The 23,439-nt window shown below is 40.8% G+C and overlaps 1 protein-coding gene across 1 annotated transcript in view; it reads right to left on the bottom strand.

Moving 5' to 3' along the window:
* The window catches only part of ell2 (elongation factor for RNA polymerase II 2), a 91,712-nt gene that overhangs the window by 56,612 nt on the left and 11,661 nt on the right, over positions 1–23,439 (bottom strand). Inside the window, exon 3 of the mRNA XM_048621294.1 lies at positions 11,798–11,919. Coding sequence (XP_048477251.1) covers positions 11,798–11,919 — 122 coding nt within the window. The remainder of the gene's footprint in view (positions 1–11,797; positions 11,920–23,439) is intronic.

Genomic DNA, 23,439 nt, shown 5'->3' with positions numbered 1-23,439 from the left:
AAGGAGAGAGAGAAAAAGAAAGAAGGAGAGAGAGAAAAAGAAAGAAGGAGAGAGAGAGAGAAAAAAAGAGAGATTATACATCTTCCCTTGCAGATAGATTACAGCAGTCATTTTTAAATGTTGGACTCTGACTTCATTTTTAAGCTACTGAAAATTTGTACATTGATGTTCAAAGGGATTCAGGTGTCCACGTATCTTGAACTCGGCATGCAGGAAGCCAAACAGTATATTGGCCTTTATGGTAAAGAGACTGGAGTTGAAGAATATAATCTCATGAAACTTTTCCAGGTCTTTGCTGGGATCACACATGCAGTAGTGTGCGCAGTTTTAATTTCCATACATAAACATGAATATATTTGCACTGGAGGCAATACAGCAAAGGGTCACTAAATATGTTCCTCGAATCAAATGAGACTGAGTAAATTGCCTATATTCTCCAAAGTTAAGAAGAATGAGAATCTGAAAGGTAGGCATTGATAGGGGGTTCTTGACACAGGGTGGGGACCACGTACCATCTTAGATGAGGTACTGATCATTTAGGACTGGAGTTCAAGAAAATTATTTTTGCTCAAACCATTGCAAATCTTTGGAATCGCTACTCAAGCATGCTGTGGCTGTTCAAAGACTGGGGAGAAGATGAGAAAATGCAGGTGAAACCAAAGACCAGCCATAATCATACTTGCGGGCAGTGAGTTCAATGGGCTGAATGGTCTACTTCTGCTCCTATGTCTTATGTTCTCATTGAACAATTTGATTCTCAAATGACTCACATTTGAAATTCTATGAATTTTGCAATTTGGTTTAGCCACAAACTTCCTCAATTCTATACTGTTTGTTCTTCCGTTCCTCATCCTCCAACTGGACTTATGTCAGCAGTTGAAAGTCAGTAGTTTTACAGCATCCTGTTGGGATATATTGTCCCACATTTACTCAGTCAATAGTTGAATAAAATGAGATTTTAAGACATTATCAGTTATAAACTAACATCAAATGAAAAACCTCTTACTGCCAGACATTACATAGCAAAACTACGCCATGCAAAGATAAACATATTTGGTTTAAGTACCTATGGTCCATCTTAAAATGTTGTGCATAATGCTTTAAAACATTAGGAAGCTTATTATGAACCTTAATATGAAATTCAAAAGAAAATATCTTAAAAAGGCTTGGTAGAAATAATATTACATTAACACTTTTCAAGTCATGCCATTTTTGACTTCTGAAATTTTAATAGCATCCATAGGGTCTTGGAGCTTTTAAGCAAGAAACTGTCTGCCATTTGTGACCATCACACGAAAGGATAATACTGAGCAATAGAATATCTTCCTCACTTTAGAAAAAGCAGATGCAAACCAATATTCCCTTTCTACCACATCACATGTTCTACTACAGTAACTGAGAAATGCAAGTGGAATTGTACCACATAAATGCCAAGCACCAACCGTCTCTAATAACAGAATCTAACCATTACCTCTTAAAACTTCAATGACAATATCCCACTGAATCGCTCACTACCAATCTTGAGAGCTATCACTGACAAGAAACAGGATTACCCATGTAAACATTGTGGCTACAAGAACACATCAAAAGTCTAGGAATCTTGCAGCAAGTAACGCACTTTCCATCTCCCCAAAGCCAGTCCACTATTTACAAGGCACAAGTCATGAGTGAGATGGAATATGTCCCACTTGCCTGGACAAGTGCAGCTCTAACACTCAAGCAGCTCGACACCATCCAGGACAAAGCAGTCTGCTCGACTGCCACATCTACAATCTCTCCACCACTGTGTCAGTAGCAGCTGTGTCTACCATCTACACGATGGACTGCAGAAATACACAAAAGCTAAGACAACGCCTTCTGAACCAATAACAACTTCCAGTTAGAAAGATAAGGGCAGCAGTTACATGGGAACATCACCACTTGCAAGTTCCTCTCCAAGCCACCCTCAAAAATATATCCTTTGCTGCGTCAAAATCCTGGAACTCTCTGCCCAACACTAAAATGAACTGCTGCAGTTCAAGGCAATAGCTCATTATTACCTTCTCAAAGGCAACTAGGGTTGAGCAATCAATGCTAACCCAGCTAGCAATGCCCAGATTCCATGAACAAATAATAAACATGCAATTCTAGACTATCCCTCGGGCTCTTAATGATGAGAAATAAATGCTGCCTAACCAACACGGTCTACAATACATGAAAAAAGTTGAAAATAGTACTGAGTAACGGATGAACAGAACTTGTGGGAAAGCACTCAGGCAGCAGAGCTTCTAACAACTTCAAGCTTAAGGTACAGTGTGGGAGGTTGATTGGATGTGGGTCATTAATTGTATAGAATTAAGAAAGGCAGTGATAACAGATTTGGCAGAAATGAAGCAGGGACAAACTTACACAATGTTATGGAGATGAATAGGTGGAAACTTACACCAAGAACAGCACATTATGCTATTTTGAGATGAAATTGCATCACCCCCGTTTTGTGTAGTGGTCATATTTATAGGTCTATTTCTTACAGTCAGCAGTTGAAGTTGAGGGGCTTGTTGTTGACTTTGATAAAAATCCATTCTTACTTTTACCTACTTCCTACTCTGACTGCAGGGTAGGAGAGGAACTAATGAGATTTAGAAGCCATGCCTCCTTTGATGTCCATGACACAAGACGCTGAGATGCTGCAGCCTGCAATAAACTGAGGTTGGGAATGGAAAGGGAATTGTCCAACAATTAATTTTGAAAGCAAATTTATGCAAGGTAAAGGCCTTCCTGATACAGCTTCTGCTGGAAATAATTTCTAGCCTGGTCCTACATAGGCAATTGAAAGTTCTAAATAGAATGGTGTAAATTTGTAGGCAACTTTAGAGATCAAATCTAACAATGCAGTGACACTGGAGGCAGTTTAAAGAGATTTACTAAGCTGATTCCTGTTATGAAGGGCTTTAAAGTTCAGAAATCTGGAAAATCATAATTACCAGTCTTGTTCAAGCAAGGTTGCAAGGATTAGTCCAGCAAATACAGACCAGTCTGTTTTACTTCAGGACAGAATTAGTAGTCACATGAAAAAAAATGTGGGTTGATTAGGAGGCAGCATGGAATTCTACAGGGGAAATTATGTTTGACTAAATTGCCAGACTTTTTTGGAGAGGTAACAAAGGCTCAATGATGGAAACACTATTGATATGTGCATCAACTACCAGAGGCATTTGATACAGTGTCAAACAACAGACATGAGGAAAGTTATAGCTCATGTAATAAAAGGGACAGTATATATACAGATACAAAATTACTTAGATAATAAAAGAGTAGTAATCAAAGGATATTTTTAAGGCTGAAGTGGAGTGTAGTGGAGTTCCCCAAGGGTCAATACTGGGACCGTTGCTTTTTCTAATATTAATGATCTGGACCTGTGTGCTCAAGGGACAATGTCAATGTAAATGTCAATGTTTAAAAGTTCAATGACAAAACTTGGAAGCAACGTAAATGGTGAAGACGACAGTGTAGACTTCCAAAAAGGATGTAGACAAGTTGGAGTGGATGGATAGATAAACAGCAGATGGGATTCAAGGCACAGAGGCGATCTAATGGAGGTTTTGAAAATCATGACGGAGCTGGATAGATGGGATAGGGAGAAATTTACTGCATGCAAACAGATCAAGAATGAGAGGACACAGATGTAAAATGATTTGCAAAAGAAACAAATGTAAGGTCGGAGTCACCGACATACAATATGGAAACAGACCCTTCGGTCCAACTCATTCATGCCGACCAGATATCCTATATAAATCTAGTCCCATCTGCTAGCATTTGGCCCATATCCCTCTAAACCCTTCCCATTTATATACCCATCCAGATGCCTTTCAAAAGTCTTAATTGTGCCAGCCTCCACCACTTCCTCTAACAGCTCATTCCATACATGCACCACCTTCTGCGTGAAAAAAATGCCCTTAGGTCCCTTTTAAATCTTTGCCCCCTCACCTTAAACCCTCTAGTTTTAGACTGCCTCACTCCGAGGAAAAGACCTTGGCTATTTACCCTATCCATGGCCCTCATGATTTTATAAACCTCTAGATGGTTACCCCTCAACCTTTGAAGCTCCAGGGAAAATAGCCCCAGCCTATTCAGCCTCTTCCTGTAGCTCAAACCCTCCAATCCCAGCAACATCCTTGTAAATCTTTTCTGAACTCTTAAGTTTCACAACATCCTTCCTATAGTAGGGAGACCAGAATTGCACACAATACTCCAAAAGTGGCTGAACCAATGTCCTGCACAGCCACATGGCCTCCCAACTCCTATACTCAATACAGTGACCAATAAAGGCAAGCGTACCAAACACGTTCTTCACTATCCTTTCGACCTAGGATTCCACTTTCAAGGAACTATGAAGCTGCACTCCAAGGTCTCTTTGTTCAGCAAAACTTCCCCACGACCTTACCATTAAGAGTACAAGTCCTCCTCTGATTAGCCTTTCCAAAATGCAGCACCTCATTTATCTAAATCAAATTTCATCTGCCCTCCTTGGCCCATTTGATCAAGATCCCATTGTACTCAGAGGTAACCTTCTCCACTGTCCACTACACCTGCAATATTGGTGTCATTTGCAAACTAACCATACCTCCTACATTCACATCCAAATCATTTATATAACTGACAAAGCAGCGGACACAGCACTAATCCCTGTAGCACACTGCTGATCACAGGACTCCAGTCTGAAAAGCAACCCTCCACACCACCCTATCTTCTACCTTCGAGCCAGCTCTGTATCCAAATGGCTAGTTCTTCCTGTATTCCATGTGATCTAACTTTGTTAACCAGTCTACCAGAAGGAACCTTGTCGAACACCTCACTGAAATCCACATCAATCATGTCCACCACTCGGCCCTCATCAATCCTCTTCATTACTTCTTCAAAAAACTCACGTCAATTTAGTGAGACACGATTTCCCACGCACAAAGTTATCCCCAATCAGTCCTTGCCTTTCCAGATAAATGTAAATCCTGTCCCACAAGATTCCCCCAACAAATTGCCCACCACAGATGTCAGGCTCACCATTCTATAGTTCCTTGGCTTTTCCTTACCACCTTTCTTAAATAGGGGTACCACATTCGCCAACCTCCAGTCTTCTGGCACCTCACTTGTGGCTATCGATGATACAAATATCTCAGCAAGGGGCCCAGCAATCACTTACCCAGCTTCCCACAGAGTTCAAAAGTACACCTGATTAGGTCCTGGGAATTTATCCACCCTTATATGCATTTTAAGACATCTAACACCTTCTCTTCTGTATTATGGCCATTTTTTCAAGATGTCGCTATTTATTTTCCCATGTTCTACATCTTCCACATCCTTTTCCACAGTAAACACTGAGGAAAACACTCGTTTAGTATCTCCCCCATCCCTTGCAGTTCCAAACTTAGGTGACCTTGCTGATCTTTAAGGAGACCTATTCTCTCTCTAGTTACCCTTTTGCCCTTAATGTATTTATAAATTCCCTTTGGATTCTCCTTAACCCTATTTGCCAAAGCTCTCTCATGTCTCCCTTTTGCCTTCCTGATTTCCCTCTTCAGTATACTCCTACCGCCTTTATACAAGAATTCACTTGATCTCTGCTGTCTATACCTGACATATGCTTCCTTCTTTTTCTTGACCAAATCCTCAATTTCTCTAGTCATCCTTCCCTACACCTACAAGCCTTGTCCAACACCCTAACAGGAACATACTGTCTCTGGTCTCATCTCATTTTTGAAGGCTTCCCATTTTCTAGTCATCCTTTTACCTGCAAACCCCCAGTCAACGTTTGGAAGTTCTTGCCTAATATCATCAAAATTGGCCTTCCTCCAATTTAAAACTTTAGCTTTTAGATCCAGGCTATTCTTTTTCATGACTACTTTAAAACTAATAGATTTATGGTCACTGACATCACTGCTCCCCCACCCCCCAAGTGCTCCCCCACTGATACCTCATTCACCTGCCCTGACTTATTTCCCAACAGTAGGTCACGTTTCACACCTTCTCTAGTAGGTACATCCACATACTGAATCAGAAACTCTCTTGTACACATAAATTCCTCTCCATCCAAGCCTTTAACGTTATGGCAGTCCTAGTCTATGTTTGGAAAGTTAAAATCCCCTTCCATAACCACCCTATTATTCTTACAGATAACAGATCTCCATACAATTTTGTTTCTCAATTTCCTGCTGACTATTTGGGAAGGGGTGTGGGGTCAATAGTACAATCCCAATAAGCTGATCATCCCTTTCTTATTTTTCATTTCCAACAAACTTCCCTAGACATATTCCCAGGAATACCCTCCCTGAGTACAGCCATGATGTTATCCACAACCAAAAACGCCAACCCCCTTCTCTCTTGCCCCACTTTCTATTCTTCGTATAGCGTCTATACCCTGGAACATTAAGCTGCCAGTCCTGTCCATCCCTGAGCACCTCTCTAATTGCTACAATATCCCAGTTCCAACCATGCGGAGTTCATCTGCCTTACCCGTTAGGCCTCTTGCATTGAAATAAATGCAGTTTAATTTATCAGTCCTACCTCATTCTCTGCTTTGTTCTTGCCTGTTTGACTCGCTCCTTTTGCCAACTATACCAGTCTGAGACTGCTGTCTTTCCTCACTATCTCCCTGGGCTCTTCCATCTGCTCCTCCCCGCCTCCCCCAAATTTGGTTAAATCTTCCTGAGGAGCTCTAGCAAATCGCCCCGCCAGTACATTAAGCCCCTTCCAATTCAGATGCAATCCAACCTTCTTATACAAGTCACTTCTATCGCAGAAGAGATTCCAATGATCCAAAAAAAGTCAATCCTTCTCCCCTGCACTAGTTCCTCCGGCAAGCATTCATCTACGCCATCCTCTACTCCTTCCTAGCTTTTTTGGGGGGGCAGTGGGAGGGGGGGGGGGGAAAAGAGGAAAAAAAAAAGCTTTTCCACACAGTGATTAGTTAGGGTGTGGCCTGGGGCCGTGTTGGAGACAGGCTCCTGTGAGGCATTCAAGATGTTATTGGATTATTTGGATAAAAATAATGTACAAGTAAAAAGTAGGAGATCAGTAGAAATTAATGATGCTCATTACACAAGCCAGTGGATAAATAAATTGACTGAATGCCTCCTTCTATGCTGTAACTAATCTGCAATTGTGATCATCAACTGCTAAATAGGTTGTGCCTTTATTCATTGGGGTATTGCACCCATTATACCTTGAAGCTCTCTCCTGGAGAGATAGGTATGCAGCATGGTTCTGCTGAACAAGTATTTTTGTGTTATTACATGTATAGTTCAGATTCCTACTTCAAGTGTTCTGTTGGTGTATGGTGTGGTCGGTGAGGCCACATTTGGAGTAGTGTGTTCAGTTTTGGTTACCTTGCTATAGGAAGGATGTTATTAAACTGGAAAGAGTGCAGAAGAAATTTACAAGGATGTTGCCAGGACTCAAGGGACTGAGTTAAAGGGAGAGGTTGGACAAGCTAGGATTTCTTTCCTTAGAGTATGAGACAAAGGGGAGATCTCATAGAAGTTCGGGGCGGCACGGTGGCTCAGTGGTTAGCACTGCTGCCTCACAGCGCCAGGAACCCAGGTTTGATTCCACCCTCGGGTGGCTGTCTGTGTGGAGTTTGCGCATTCTCCCTGTGTCTGCGTGGGTTTCCTCCAGGTGCTCCGGTTTCCTCCCATAGTCCAAAGATGTGCAATGTGGGTGGATTGGCCATGCTAAATTGCCCGTAGTGTCCAGGGATGTGTAGAACATGGGAAAATGCAGGGGCAAGGGAATAAGTTGGGGTGGGATGCTCTTTAGAGGGGCGGTGTGGACTTGTTGGGCCGAATGGCCTGTTTCCACACTGTAGGGATTCTATGATCTTATGAAGTGTATAAGATCACGAGAGGCATAGATAGGGTGAACAGTCTTTTTCCCCAGGGTTGGGGGAAATAGAGGACTAGAGGGCATCAGTTTAAGGTAAGAGGAAAAAGGATACATGGGAACCTGAGGGGCATCATTTTTACACGGAGTGTAATACACATGGAATGAGCTGCCAGAGGAAGTGGTTGAGGCAGGTACATTAACAACATTTAAAAGGCATTTGGACGAATACACGGATATGAAAAGTTGAGAGGGATATGGGCTAAGTGCAGAGAAATGGGGTTAGCACGGATGGACATTTTGGTCAGCATGGACCCATTTGGGCCGAAGGGCCCATCTCCGTGCTGTAGGATTCTATGACTCTTATGGAAGAATAAAGACTGATCTTTTTGAAACATACAAGATTCTGATCAGGCTTGCAGACTAGATGTTGAAAAGACTTGCAGGGGAATCTTGAACTCTGATTTAGTTACAGAAAAGACGACACTCCTTTAAAACAAAGGTGTGTCATAATTCATTAACACAGACCTAGTTAAGAGGAGGTGAACTTTTGAAATATCAGAGTTGATAGTTCTAATCAGCTTGCTTGAAAGAGTTGAAGCTTGGGATAGACCAGCCATAACTGGTTGAATGGTGAGACAAGCTCAAGGGATCAAAAGGCTTACTCCAGTTCCTATATATCTTCTATTCTTGAAGTCCTCAATGGCAGGGTCAATGTTGGAGAATCCCAGTGATAGGCAGAGTAATGCTGCCCATAGCATTAGAAGCCTGAAGTTAACGCACAAGTACCGTGCTTTTTTTTGAACACTTCGAGATCATCCAAGTCCCAATGCTCAACAGCAGTGGTACTCTTATTGGAGGAACTGAACCATAGTCAATGAACAAGAGGCAGTTTCAAACATGTAAAAATTTTGAACATTTAATGCTGTCAACCAAAATGTTGTGTTAAGTGGGTTGAACTAATCCATTTTATAGACTACTTCTGCAGCCAAAAGGAACCAACTACTCATCTCATCAGTGAGGGCACATTTTCAAGCCAGATTTGAAGCAAAATGTGCACTAACCCATTGTCTAACTCATGCCTTCCGGGCCATTGTTTCACATGTGAGTTTCAAGCACCCAAGCATGAGTGTTTGCTAATTCTAATACATCAGTTTTACCAAATTGAAGTATTGGAGATTATTTGTGCAGTACAAACAACGTATCCACATGGCAGAAAAGAAACAGTAGGAACATATGCGTTTGATATCAAATTAAGACTGCAGCAACATGGCGAAGTTCTTGAAGTGATCCAGCTACTCATGAATTCGACTATTTTACATTGCAGATTAAAACAGAATTAACGGCTATGGCTGAGAATGATTTAAAGTAAAGGGCTCACATTTGTGCCCTTTCGCCCCCACCTCAATGAGCTTCATGCCGCCACATCGTGGAACTCTTCTTCCGTCGCCTCCAAGCCTCCTTCTTCGAAGAAGATTCCCAACCACCCTCCAGGGAACCCTTCTCCCACCTCCAAACTTCCTCCTCCTCTTGGAGGCCCACTGCTGGCCTCTTACCTGCCCTGGACCTCTTCATTGTCACGTTGGGGGTAAGCATCAACAGCCTTGATTTCTCCATCCACCTCTCCCCCTCCGAGGGTGCAGCACTCTACTCTCTCCGCAGCAATTCCCATTTCACTATCAAGCCCGCTGACAAAGGCGGGGTGGCGGTGGTCTGGAGGACGGACCTCTATGTTGCAGAGAGCTCTGACACCAGGTCCTACCTCCCCCTTGACCACAACCCCACCGTGGCCCATCAAGGCACCATCTCCCACACTGTCCATGACCTCATTGCTTCTGGTGAGCTCCCCTCCACCACCTCCAGCCTTGTAGTCCCACATTGCCCAGTTCTACCAAGATCCACAAGCCTGACTATCCCGGCCAATCCATCATCTCCGCATGCTCCTGCCCCACCAAACGCATCTCTTCCTACCTTGACTCCATTCTCTTCCCCCTTGGTCCAGGCACTCCCCACCTACATTTGAGACAGAAACCACACCCTCTACTTCTTTGGAAGCTTCCAGTTTCCTGGCCCCCAGCGCTTCATCTTTACTATGGATGCATATCCCTATACACGTCCATACCCTGCAAGGATGGCCTACAGGCCCTCAGTTCTTTTCCCTCCCTAAGAGACCCAACCCATCCCCTCCAGCAATACCACCTTCTTCCTTGCTGAACTAGTCCTCCCCCTCTATAACATTTCCTTCAGATTTTTCCCCACTTTCTCCAAATCCAGGGGATTCCATGGGCACTCACATTGGCCCCAGCTACGCCTGCCTGTTAGTCGGTTATGTCGAACAGTCCCTCTTCAGTACATATACCAGTACTGTTCCCCAGCTCCTGCCGTTTCATTGATGACTTAATCGCTGCTGCATCCTGCACCTGGGCTGAACTGGAGCAGTTCACTGACTTCGCTAACAACTTCCCACCCTGCCCACCAATTCACTTAATCTATCTTAGACATCTCCCTCCCCTTTCTGTTGACAGTTTACAAACTGACATTTACTATAAACCCACAGACTCCCATAGCTACTTAAACTACACCTCCTCCCACCCTCCTAATTCCTCAGTCTCTGTTGCATCTGCTCCGATAAGGAGATGTACCACTTCCAAGCATCCTGCATGCCCACCTTTCTCAAACGGTGCTCTTTCCCCCCTCTGTCATCCAGTCAGCCCTCCGCTCCACCTCCTCCATTCCATGCTCCACAGCTCTGGACCACCCTCCACACCCCCCCCAACATAACAACGACAGGGTCCCCTGTCTTCACTTTCCATCCCAAAAGCCTCTGCATCCAATGTATCATCCTCAAATACTTCCATCAACTCCAATTAGACTCTACTACCTGGAACATCTTCCACTCCCCACACTCTCTGCTTTCCACAAAGACCATTTTCTTTGCCACTCCTTAGTGCACACCACACTCCCCAGTAACCACTCCAATCCGCCTGGTACCTTCCCGGAACTAAAAAGGATGCAACACCTGCCCACATACTTCCTCCCTCACCTCCATCCAGGGCTCTAAACAGTCCTTCCAGGTGAGACAGAGCTTCACCTGCATCTCCTCCAACCTAGTCTATTACATCCGGTGCTCCCGATGTGGTCTTCTCTACATTGGTGAGACCAAAGATAGAAACAGTGACTGTTTCATTCAGAATCTTTGCCTGGCCCCTAATGGCCAGCCTAACCACCTAGACACCACCCATTTCAACTACCGACACCCACACCCACCCCCATTCCACCTCCGACACATCCACCCTCCGCTTCCTCCAGTGTCGCAGTGAATCAGAATGTAAATTTGAAGAACACCTTAGCTTCCACCTGAGCATCCTACGGCCCAGAGGGCTCAACACAGATCTCCAATTTCAAATAACCTTCCCACCCAAATCCTTGCTTCCCTTCCAGCCCCACCTCCACCCTTCCACTCCACCTTTTGACCCTCCCTTCTAGCCACCAACTGGATTCCTCCCTCCCATCGACCAACCAGGTCGTACCTACTACCAGTGTCCACCTATCACCCCACACCCAGTCCTGAAGAAGGGTCATACCCAAAACGTTGACTTCTCCTTTAGTCCATATGCTGCCTGGCTTGCTGTGTTCTTCCAGCCTCCTGTCTAACTTGGATTCCAGCATCTACAGTTTTTTGTCTCTAATGAAGATTTAAATAACCTACCAGATTCTGAATAAATTCCAAGCATCGACCGTATATGCCTTTAGGTCAAAAATGTATCAAAAGTGAAATCAGAGTGTAATGGAATGCACATCCAATATTAGGTTTGGCCATATTTTGATTAAGTTAGCTTCCTGAATCATCAAGAACTGAGGTATAACATACATAGCTGAATAACAATCTTTCAATGAGTCTTCTCACTTGAGTAAGCTACTGTAAAGAAAAGCCAGTTTACAGTACCTGGAGATATATTGCTGGACACAATCAAAACTTCCCTGAGGGTTATCTTTTCCAACATTGGATACATAAAAGTCAAAATTTCGTGTGTCGTTGTGGGCATCTGTTCTTGGAATCTTTATTAACTATGGAAAAAGGAAAATAAAACTAGCAAAGATTTAAAAAAAAACAAACACAAATTAGAGTTGAAGATTTTCACTGGATAAATCAATCAACACTCCTTTTCAGCACACTGCTTAGAGAACAACGCAACCAAAGAGAATAAAGAAGTATTGCTAACAACATTTATACACAATGGACTGGATGAAAAGGGGACTCTGCTACTACAATTGATCAAGTTTAATGTTCTATCAAGTTGCAGCTGTCTGGTTGTAGCATTTCCCTTACAGGAGAAATGGAAAGTTCAACTTAATTTACAAGGTACTTGATGGCTAATCCTAAGAGCTCAGTTGCATAGTGCCAATTAATTTTTGTCTTGACAATAGTTTCAATAGATTACTCAGAGTGCAAACTGAAAGAATCAATGTGCATTCATAAGGAAGCATCTATTTCTATGTCAAAGCTTTTGATATGATTAACCAAGTGAAAAAAGTGTTTTCTTCTTTATACTGTGGAACCAAAAATATTTAAGCCCGTCCCACCATTCACTCAGAACATGGCCGATCTCTACCACAACTTAATTACTTATCAGCCATAATTTTTGATGCCCCTCACTCCAACAGAATTCTTTCAAGCTTAGTCTAATCTTAAATTTTATTTGGGGTATCATCCACAGCTTTGAATGTCTTCCAGATTCCTACTATCTTTTGACTTCACTACTAAATGACCTAGCTCAAATTTAAATTTTCAGCATTTGACTGGCAGAGGATATAATTTCTATAAACTTGTGTTTTTTAAAAATACTACTGGATTAGCTCAGAGGTAATTAAGCTATGTTTAAGAAACATCTACACATACTTTAATAATCTTCTGATTATCTAGAAGAGTTCAAGAAAACACGATACTTTGATTGTATTAATTGTTAAACTAACTTGAAATATAACTTCCACTTGGGAACTCTGCAGCCTTCTGTTGAGTTCAACAATTTTAGGGGTTGAAGCATCATCTCCCATGTCCTTACCCCATCCCCCCACACACTGTCTGCGATAAAACACTACCCATTGTTAGCCACTAATAGTCCCCATTAGTGGGTATTCATTCTCCTAGGCTGACCACTATCCACTTATTTATCTGTCCAACTGCTCTTTGGGCTCTATCTCCTCCTATTGCTTACTCCTTACCCCTACACCCCTACCCTTTCTTCTGCATAAGAAAAGAACTTCTTCCTAGCTACCAGTAGTTTTCAAGGAGGGTCACTGGACCCAAAACGTTAACTGATTTCTTTCTGCAGATGCTGCCAGACCTGTGGAGATTTTCCAGCAATTTCTGGTTTTGTTTCAGATTTCCAGCATTCAGTTCTTTAGTTTTTTTTTTAAAACCACATATAAATATGTATATATACATATTTATATTTATATATAGTATAGCTTTCTCTATTAGGACTTAAAGCTTTTTAAAACTTCCATTTTCAATATTGTTTTCAATGGTTTGTGGAAAGGCAAACACTTTTTGGCTAACTACCAATATCAAAACTTAACTCAGAAGTTAGAGTGGACCTTGCACAAGTATTTTTTCTAGCCAAAGAGTAAGAAAAAAATCCAAAATCCTGCTTCCAATGTATTAATCTCACAGGCAAATGTTAGATAATGACTGTTATTGGACAACACTTGCTAAACAATTCAAGTGCACTGATAATTGCACTAAATCAGTTTCAGATTATGGTAGCTGAAAAACTTGCTAGAGCATACAAATACTCAATATGCAGGCACCTGTCCTATACAGACAAATATAAAATTCAGGAATTGTGCTTTCTTTAAAAAAGCTCAAGGAAAGACAGTTCCCTAGTACATTTCATGGCAACTCAACTAAAGTTGGCCTGTTAATCAATCAGCACTTTTATGTAACTTAAATTGCCAAATTTCAAATGAAGCATACTCAACTATTTCTTATGGTTATGTTCTTAGAGCATTGATGTCATCATTGCTCTTTGTTTCAAACAGAAAAACTCCAACTTTGCTTCTTATTTGTTTACATCTCTTGCCTTCACATGGTTGAACTTTGATTTTCCTCCTTCAACATTTCACCTTGCAATTCTGAGAACAGTCCATTAACCCTTGACCACACTTCTGCTTTTATCCCTTTCCTGGCCCCAAAAAAGGGCAACAGATATCCTCTGCAATGACTTCTGTCCATCACATAGCATCTTTCCACTCAAGTGCAGATCTAACATTTGTCTTTTCACCTCCTGCCTTCCTACTGTCAAATGTTCCAAACATATCTTCCAGTTGAACTTGTGCTATACTTTCATGTCTTTCAACTTGGATCATGATGCAGTCTCCTCTACAGGGCAGAGGCCAAACAAAAATCATGCCACTACATTGCAGAATACTTTCATTCAGTCCACAAATATAAGCGTTTCCAGCCTCCTGTCATTTTAATGCTGGCTCCCAATTCTGACATCTGCCTTCTACACTGTTTTAATGAGTTGAGTGTAAACCTAACAAACAGTACTGTAAGTTTCTATTAAGCACTTTATACCCTTCCATATACAACAATGAGTTCAACAAACTCTATTATAGCTTTTAGCCCCTTTGTTTAGGTTGCAAACGTTGACAATTCAATTTTTGCCAACTAAATGAGGACCTTTTCTGTCCTGGCAATTGGCCAATTTTTTTTCCACCTTGCATAATCACCTTTGACATATAATATCTCATTCCTTCCTCTCTCCTCTTCCTTAATTCTACACTAGCTTACATATCAAATGTTTTCCACTTCTGACAAGAGATTACCAATCTGAAATGTTAACACTAGCTAGTTTCACAAAAGCAGCCCGGTGTGTGGACTCCCAAGTATTTGATGCTTTTATTTCATTTATTAATATTTGTTTTAAAAGTGATGATGGACTCAAATTCAAAACATGCAGGTTTAGATTTTGTGGTCATAACTAACAGACTATCAGACTTACCTTTGATGTGGTAAGCCAAGCATAATTCAGGGTCCACAAACGTGCAGTTAAAAAGAAATCCAAAAGCTTCTTTCAGAGATAAGCTTTCCCACAACGGGATGTGCAGTTCAGGTCAAAAGACTTAGCACTGAAGTCACTGGATTGTCATGAACTAGCTATACTTAGCCATCAGTACCACACTAAACATGAATGAAAACATTTGGCTCATTCAGGAGTTGGCTTTTGCATGGCATGATAAGTGATACTTGTTGAACCTTTCTGGTTCTGAAAAGATTAAAAAAAATGATCAAAATGTGGTATTTCACTCTTTGAAAGTCAAGTACAAGTAAGTATTGAAGTGCATCTTTTCTCTCCCCCTGTAAACTTTCATGCATTTCTCAATCTATTTTCTTCTTGTACATTATTTACATTTTATATTTTCTGTTTTTTAATTCCTGCATTTGACATGGAATCGCAGGGAGAGAGGTGATGAAGGTACTATTTGGTACGCTTGCCTTTATTGGTCAGTGCATTGAGTATAGGAGTTGGGAGATTCATGTTGTGGCTGTGGTTAGGTCACAGGACACTGGTTAGGTCACTTATGGAATACGGAATTCAATTCCTGTCTCCTTGCTATAGGAAACATTATGAAACTTGGAAGCGTTCAGAAAAGGCTTATAAAAGGATGTTGCCAGAGTTGGCGGGTTTAAGCTTTAGGGAGAGGCTGAACAGGCTGGGTCTTTTTGCCCTGGAACGTCAGAGGCAGAGAAGTGATCTTGTAGAGGTTTACAAAATCATGAGGGGCATGGATAGGGTAAATAGTCAAGGTCTTTTCCCCAGGGTAGGAGTCCAAAACTATTGGATATAGGTTTAAAGGTGAGAGAGGAAAAATTTTAAAAAGTGGCCTAGGCAACAACTTTTTCATGCAGAGAGTGGTGCATGTATGGAATGGGCTGCCAGAAGAAGTGGAGGAGGCTGGTACAATTACAACATTTAAAAGGCATCTGGATGGGTATATAAATGGGAAGCATTTAGAGGGATATGGGCCAAATGCTGGATGGGACTAGATTAGTTTAGGATTTCTGGGCAGCATGGATGAGTTAGACTGAAGGTTTTGTTCTGTGCTGCACAACTCTATAGGTCTAAGTCTGAATGTCTATGAAGATACTTTAAATTCGATTGGCTGAAGAATCAGTGTTTCCTGCTTTGCTCAAAATGGCACAGAACCCCAGTAGAGATGCTGTGCTGGAAAAAGCATTCGAATTGTGCATGCATTAACAGGAATTTGCTAATCTGTTATAACTAATAAACAAAAATGTAAATATTACATCTGAACAAATTTATTAAAAATTAAGTATTAAAATGAACATCTTAAAGCCAAGGTATTTGGATTACTGTGTTAATTCAAATTTCTAGAAGCTCGTCCATTTGGTTATTTTAGGATGAGCTTCTAAACAAACCAGAGAACTGCATCAGTAACTAATGCAGAGAACCAGAGCTCAAATCACAAAACGGCAGTATGACAGACACTGTACAAAATATTTGGGAACAACAGCTGGCATCAATAGGAGATCATGAAATTCTGATATTTGCAAATTTCAAACTGGTTTTCTAATGGTCTTTCACAGAAGCAGTCTGCTGTCCATACATTGTTTGCCCATGTGACTAGGCCCACACCAACCTACTGACTCTGTGGGGACTCAGGTCAGGTGTATCAAATTTTAAATTCACAATAGGGGACACAGGCATTGCTGGCTGGGTGAGCAATGTTTTAGTTTGCCCTTGAGGTGGTGGGGCTGAGCTGTCTTCTTGAAATGCTGCAGTCCACATGCTGTAGATTGACCAACCATGCCCTTAGGGGGGAACTCCAGGATTTTGACTCAGCAACACAGCAAAGGAACAGCAATAAATTTCCAAGTCCAGATGGGGAGTGGCTTGGAGGGGAATTTGAAGATGATGTTCCCAGGTATCAGCTCCCTTGTCCTTCTAGGTGAAAGTGGTTGTGGGTTTGGAAAGTGCTGTCTAAGGGCCTTTGGTGATTTTGCGCACTGCATCTTGTAGACAGCACACACTTCTACTGAGCGTTGGTTGTAGGAGGTGGTGTGTGGGGATGTGGTGCCAATCAAGCAGGCAGCTTTGTCTGGAATTATGTCAAGCTTCTTGTGTTGTTGGTACTGCACACGTCCAGACAAGTGAGGAGTATTCCATCACATTGCTGACTTGTGCCTTGTAGATGGAGGACAGGCTTTGCAGAGTCAGGAGGGAAGTTACTCGCTGCAGTTTTCCTAGCCCCTGATCTGTTCTGGTAGCCACTATGTTTATATGGTGAGTCCAGTTGAGTTTTTGGTCAATGCTAACCCTGCCCCCACCAAGAATCTTGACAGTGACAGTGACAGTGACGGGAACACCACTGAACGTCAAGGAGCAGTGGTTAGATTGCCTCTTATTGAAGATGAGCATTGGCTAGCATTTGTGTGGTGTGAATGTTACTTGCCAAAAGCAAAAAAAAAATGCACCCACTCAAGAATATAACATCATCTTTGGAGGAAAACTAGGATTTGTCAAGAAATGCTGGTCTTTCCAATGACACCCAAACTGAATTAAAAAAAACTACATGTACCCTACTAACTTTGAAAATACTGCTGTGAAGATTCCAAGTATTGGAAGTATTTTTCTTTAGATAAATGAATTGTCTTGTTTCTCTGAAGGAAGGGGGAGAAGGGTGCAGGGGCAGAAAAAAAAAACTGTTTAACTTCTAGGGCAAGATGGCACCTGTACTAGTAGTTGGACAGTGCTGCAAATAAGTCCTTTGCCAGATGCTCTGCTAAAGCTATTGAGGTGGTTTTAAATGAACTCTGTAGTATTGTAGGAACCAGGTGAAAATATTAATAAGTAATATTGGCAGAGAGTGATAGCACTAAAAATTACAAGCATCTTAATAGTAGTTATAATGGATATTTTAACTAGCCAAACGTAGACTAAGAAAGCAGTAGTATAAACAGCAGAGAGGGCCAAGCATGCTTGTCATGTGTTCAGAAAAATTTCTACAGCAACACGTAACCAGTCCAAAAATGAAGCAAGGCTCTGCTAGACCTAGTTCTTAAGAATAAGGTGGGCCAAGTAGATTAAGCATCAGTGGTGGAATATTTAGGGGAGATCGATCATTTTATAAAGTTTAGAATGATTGGGGAAAAAGGACAATGGCAAACCCAGAGTATTAACTAGAGAGTAACTGACTTCAAAGGGGTAAGAACAGGGCTGGGTCAGATAGACTACAGCCAGAGATGGTGGGAAAAAACTGTAGGTGGACAATGGGTGAACTTTTAAAAAAGGCCAGCAGTTCACAGTCAAGGTACATTTTTTCAAAAGGGAACGGCTGGGCAAACAAATCCAGAGCTCCCTGGATGACAAAGGAGATAGAAATTAAAACAAAGAATTGCATTAATGATAGGCTTCATGTAGAATATACTCACTGTTCAGGAGAGTTGAGAAAGCAAATAATGAAAGCAAAGTTTAATTATGACAAAAGACTGGCAGTTAAAAAAGGAGAATCCCCAAAAAGGAGGACTAGTGCTGATAAGAAACCAAAATGCAGATTTACATATGGAAGCAGAGGGCAGTGTTGAATATTTTGCATCCATCTTTACCAAGGAAGGAGATGCTGTCCAGGTCACAGTGACAGAGGAAAACCCAGTCACCAGACAGGTTTAAAATTGAAAAGGTTGAGGAACTGTTATTTCACAAGGCACCTCAATTAATCCAGGAATATTGAAGGAGAAAAGTGGGAAAATTGTAGAGACACTGGCCATAATCTTTCAATCTTCCTAGATTCAGGGTTGGTGCCAAAGGACTGGAGAAGTGCAAACATCACAGCCTTGTTCAAAAGTACGTTTTAACGTTATGCCCAGCATTTACACGTCAGTTGAAGTTCAGTGTTAAGGAAACTTCTAGGAACAATAATTCGTGATAAAATTAATAGACACAGAAAAATGTGGACTGATTAAAGGAGAGACAGCATGGATTTGCTAAGGGAAAATCATATGCAACCAACATGCTGAATTTCTTTGAAGAGATAATGGAGAGGATAGGAAAGGACAATAGCAATGTATATATAAAATTGGCTACGTGATAGGAGACAGAAAATAATGGTTAATGAACACTAAGTTAGGAAATGTTTGTAGTGGAGATCAAATCTTGATATTGAACTGACCCTTTTCCGGATTTATTATACGATCTCGATATTTCAGTACAGGGGACAACTTTGAAGTTTGCAGATGATACAAAACTTGGAATATTGTAACCGGCAGGAAGAGTGTAGAAATTCAAAAAAAAAAAATTAACATATTGGTAGATGGCAGATAAGTGGCTGAAGAAGTTCAATGTGGAGAAGTGTGGGTGATACATTTTGGTAGAAAGAACGTAGAACAACAGTATAGAACAAAAAGCCATACTCTTAAAGCATTCACAAAAGCAAAGAGACCTGGGTGCATAAGTGCACAAGTCATTAAAAAGGTACTAGGATAGGTGGAGCATGACCAAAATCTATTTGGAACATTTGAGACTCAACAATCAATTTAAAATAGTCATGAAGAGGATAAGGTGTGAAGCGAAACTTATGCACGGAGCATGGAACATTCTGTCATAGGGAAGCAAAGATCAGTGTATCCTTGGAAAGAAAATTGGATAATTAAAAGAATAGATGTGAACTGGATTTAATTCTAGATTGTTTTGCTAAGAACCAGTACAGAGTGCACCAAAATAGCTGCTTTAAACGTTTTAGATTACAAGGTAGCCCAGTGACTGACTATCTTTTAATTCGAATGTCATATCACCCAATGAGGTGGTAATAGGCTTCCACTCAGCATTCTGCCTTAATAGTATAGCCTAGATTGGGAACAGAGTGGAAAATAGATCTTATTACTCTGCAGCATAGTTTTTCCCAAAATGTTTAATGGTTTCATTCAATATAGACTCCTACATCAGTCACAACTTTTAACACCATACATTTACAAGAATGCATCTGAACAAAGAAAGTGAAGAATCATACTTCCATTCTTAAGACCTACTAGAATCTTACCATGAACAATGGTGCACCACTAATATCTATTTTGAGCAGTACTGAAAAACAAAAATACTTGTCTTTCCTTGATGAGGCTTTATGGTTCCAGGCAGCCAAACTTGTTTTTCTAACAGCTTTAAACAGGTGTACAAGCGTGAATTTAAAACAACATTCTTTGGAATCACACGACATGGAAGTCACTACGTTGTCAGGTTTAATTGCATGCACTAAATTTCAGTAGAATTAAAAATATACCAAATACAGGCAAATGTACTTCAATCAGTATATTTATTTACACACACCATGTAACCAATGTGATACGTGCAACCAATTTTACTCATCCAAATTTAGAATTCTGACACAGCCCATGATCATAAAGCTTATCTTCTTGTAAAATAGTTATAAACAGCACCTTGTCTTAAAATGATTAGGGAGAATGCTGACTCAAGACATGCAAGACCAGCCATGGCTTCCTTTTAAAAAGTACAGTAGTCCTGCTAGATCTTTGCAATGCTTTCCCCTGCCTGGTCGGAGCTGCTGGTATTTACTACACATGCTGTCTATTAAATGCCTGGTGTATTTATTTAGATTGATCAAGCTATCCTTAAGGCTGCTCACTACTCCCCACACCAGGAAATGCTGGTGTTTCCATTATACTTCATCCCCACATTTTCCACATAATTTACACACCATTTTAGCAAATGATCATAGGTACTAACTAAAGAAAGCAAGATAGTTTTTTTGTCTTTGAATAACATTTTACTCGGTAACAAAAAAACAGACAGTGCAAATCCATATGACACAAATGAATGAGATTGAATGGCCAGTATCAAGAATGTCTTAAACTTATTCTTTAAAAACCAATTAGCTACATTTAGATTCTATTACCCAGATACATAGTCTGGCAACACTGGCAAAGAAACCTTCTGTGTAAGATTCAGTTATTTAAATGGTGAATTTAATTAAATGAGATCAAAAATTCTAAGTATTCAGTGAAATTGCTCCAACTCAGTGCTTGGTGTGAAGAATATCCTTGTCAAGAATTTCAAAGAGCTTTTTCAGAGTGCCTCTCATATTTTATTAGAGTTATTTGGGGTTTTGTGCAGTGAAAGCAGAGTTAATGGCAGACTTGCAATTTCATATCCAATGAATAAAAAACCATGCATTAATCATCAAAAGATTCAGGGACTTAAAAACTGATCTTTTTGGATTATTTTCAAATTGTTAAATGAAGGTTGTGATGTTCAGTTAAAAACCACATTCATGTACAACCCTGAATACTTGCAAAAAAAAATCTCATGTGCCGATTTTTGATCACTGCCATAAGATATTGTTTTTCTGGTTTTACTAATGACAAGCCACAGCAAAAAAAAGAAAGTAAGCATTATAATAAATATCTGAACTGACTCATTGCTATACTGGAAGCAGGAGCTACAAGGCCATTGCTCCAAGAGGTGACTTCAGACCAAGTCTGAAATCATGTTCAAGTTCCCAGACAGCCCACTGGTACATCTGGTAACTGTTTACATTTAATTTTAATGCAAGCAGAGAACAAACAGTTCCTGCCAACATTAAAATTTATCACTTGCTCGGAAGCCAGTGACTGCAGCTTTCAGCATGCATAAAAATACGCACACATCAATGGTGTCTCTGGACGGAAAGTGGCAAAGAACGCAATTAGTTCAGGTCTGCAGTCCATTTCTATGAAAAGTACTATTACTTCTAAAGAAATTGGATGAAATACCTTGTGAGAACCATGATGTTAAAGATTAGCAAAGTAGCACCAGAGTAAGAAAAAGCTACATCGTAGGGTGGAGCCAGACTAAGACTGTCTAGGTATATATTAGGTTAACAGTACATACTTATCAAAAACTTTATTCATAAGCAAGGTTGGTGAGTTGCAAGTAACCACGGAATATGCTGTTGTAGGGATAACAGATGTGTCTTTAAAAAAAAAGGCAAGACTGGGTATTGAATATTTGTGGATACAGGTAAGCAGAAAACATAGCAGAAAAAAGGGTGCAAATGATCTCTCTCTCTCTCCCATCTCAAATGATAGATGTCAGGTTAACAGTAGAAATGACAGCCAGGCTGAATATCAAAAGTTCACAGGGGAAGTGAGAAAGGAAATACCAAAAGCAAAGAAAATACAGAGACAGGCAGCTAACAAAAACGTAATCCAAATCTTCCACTGGTATATTAAAAACTAAAAAAACAATGAGGCCAATTTGGGACCCAAGAGGAGAACTTATACATGGAGCCAAAGTGCATAGCATGACGTTACTTTCAACTGATGTGGGTTGAATTGGTTAGGCCAACACTTGTTGTCCATCCTTAGTTACCCAGAAGGTGATAGTGACTCACTTTCTTGAACTGCTACAGTTCAGATAGTGTAGGTACACCGTGTTATTAGGATGACTTGCAGGATTTTGACCTAACGACAATGGAAGAATGAAATTTTGTTCTCCATTAGGAGAAAGTGGGGCTTCGAGATGATGTTGTGTCCCATGCATTTGCTGCTCTTGTCGTCTACAGATCAGGGGTTTGAAAATGCTGTCAAAAAGCTTTAACGAATATCGTGGTCAGTCAATTGTACATACTGCGGTAACAATACATTGGTGGTAGCAGAAGTAATGAACAGTAACAGTGGATGGAGTGCAAATGAGGCAGGTTGTTTTGTGCTGGATAATGTCAAGCATGAGTGTTGTTGAATATGCATTCATCAGGCAAGTGGGAAATATTCTATCACCATCCTGACTCGTACCTTAATAGGTGGTGGACAGTCTTTGGGGAGTCAGGTGACTTGCTTGCATAACCACAGCACTTGCATGTCCAACCAAGTTCAGATGTTGGTCATTTGCAAGCCCTGGATGTTGATAAAGGGATTCTGTGATGATGACATTAAATGTCATGGGGAGGTGATTACATTCCATATTGTTGGAGATGGTCATTACCTGGCCCTGTAAACTGCTTAACTTTAGACTTGGAGGACACAAATTCAATAATTTTCCAATGACATAAAACGTGGATGTACTGCTTATCGACAGGATAAGGAAAGACTTCAATGAGACTGAACAGATTAAACAAACTGATGGAGTGGATCGGTGTGAGGCTGATGAAATTTAATTCAGACAAGCGTGAAGTAATAGTTTATATTTTCTCCCTAGTGAAATAGGTGATAAAGCAAGCTCATGTAGAATAATGGTAGCATTCCTACCTTTGAACCAGGAGGCCCAGGTTCAAGACTCACCTGCCTCAGAGGTATGTAATAACATCTCTGGGCAGGCTGATTAAGAACGAACTATAAATTAAGTGGTGTAACTCTAAAAGTGGAAGAGGAACAAAGAACTGGGGAACAAGCAGCTACCCTTCCTGTCTCGTGGACAGTAATTGCTTTTTGAAAAAGACATCTCAGTATTATAGATTTGTCTCATACCCTCTGAAGACATGCAAAAATTATGCTATTTATGCGAATTATTTTTAAATTAAATCAACTTGTGTCAATGTTTTGATTGGCCAGTGGAACAGATGAGACTTGAACCC

The sequence above is a fragment of the Rhincodon typus genome, chromosome 3, assembly GCF_021869965.1.
Source record: "Rhincodon typus isolate 14 chromosome 3, sRhiTyp1.1, whole genome shotgun sequence".
NCBI lineage: Eukaryota > Metazoa > Chordata > Chondrichthyes > Orectolobiformes > Rhincodontidae > Rhincodon > Rhincodon typus.
The sequence above is the reverse complement of the archived record's forward strand: the minus strand, read 5'-3'. Positions and strand labels throughout refer to the sequence as shown.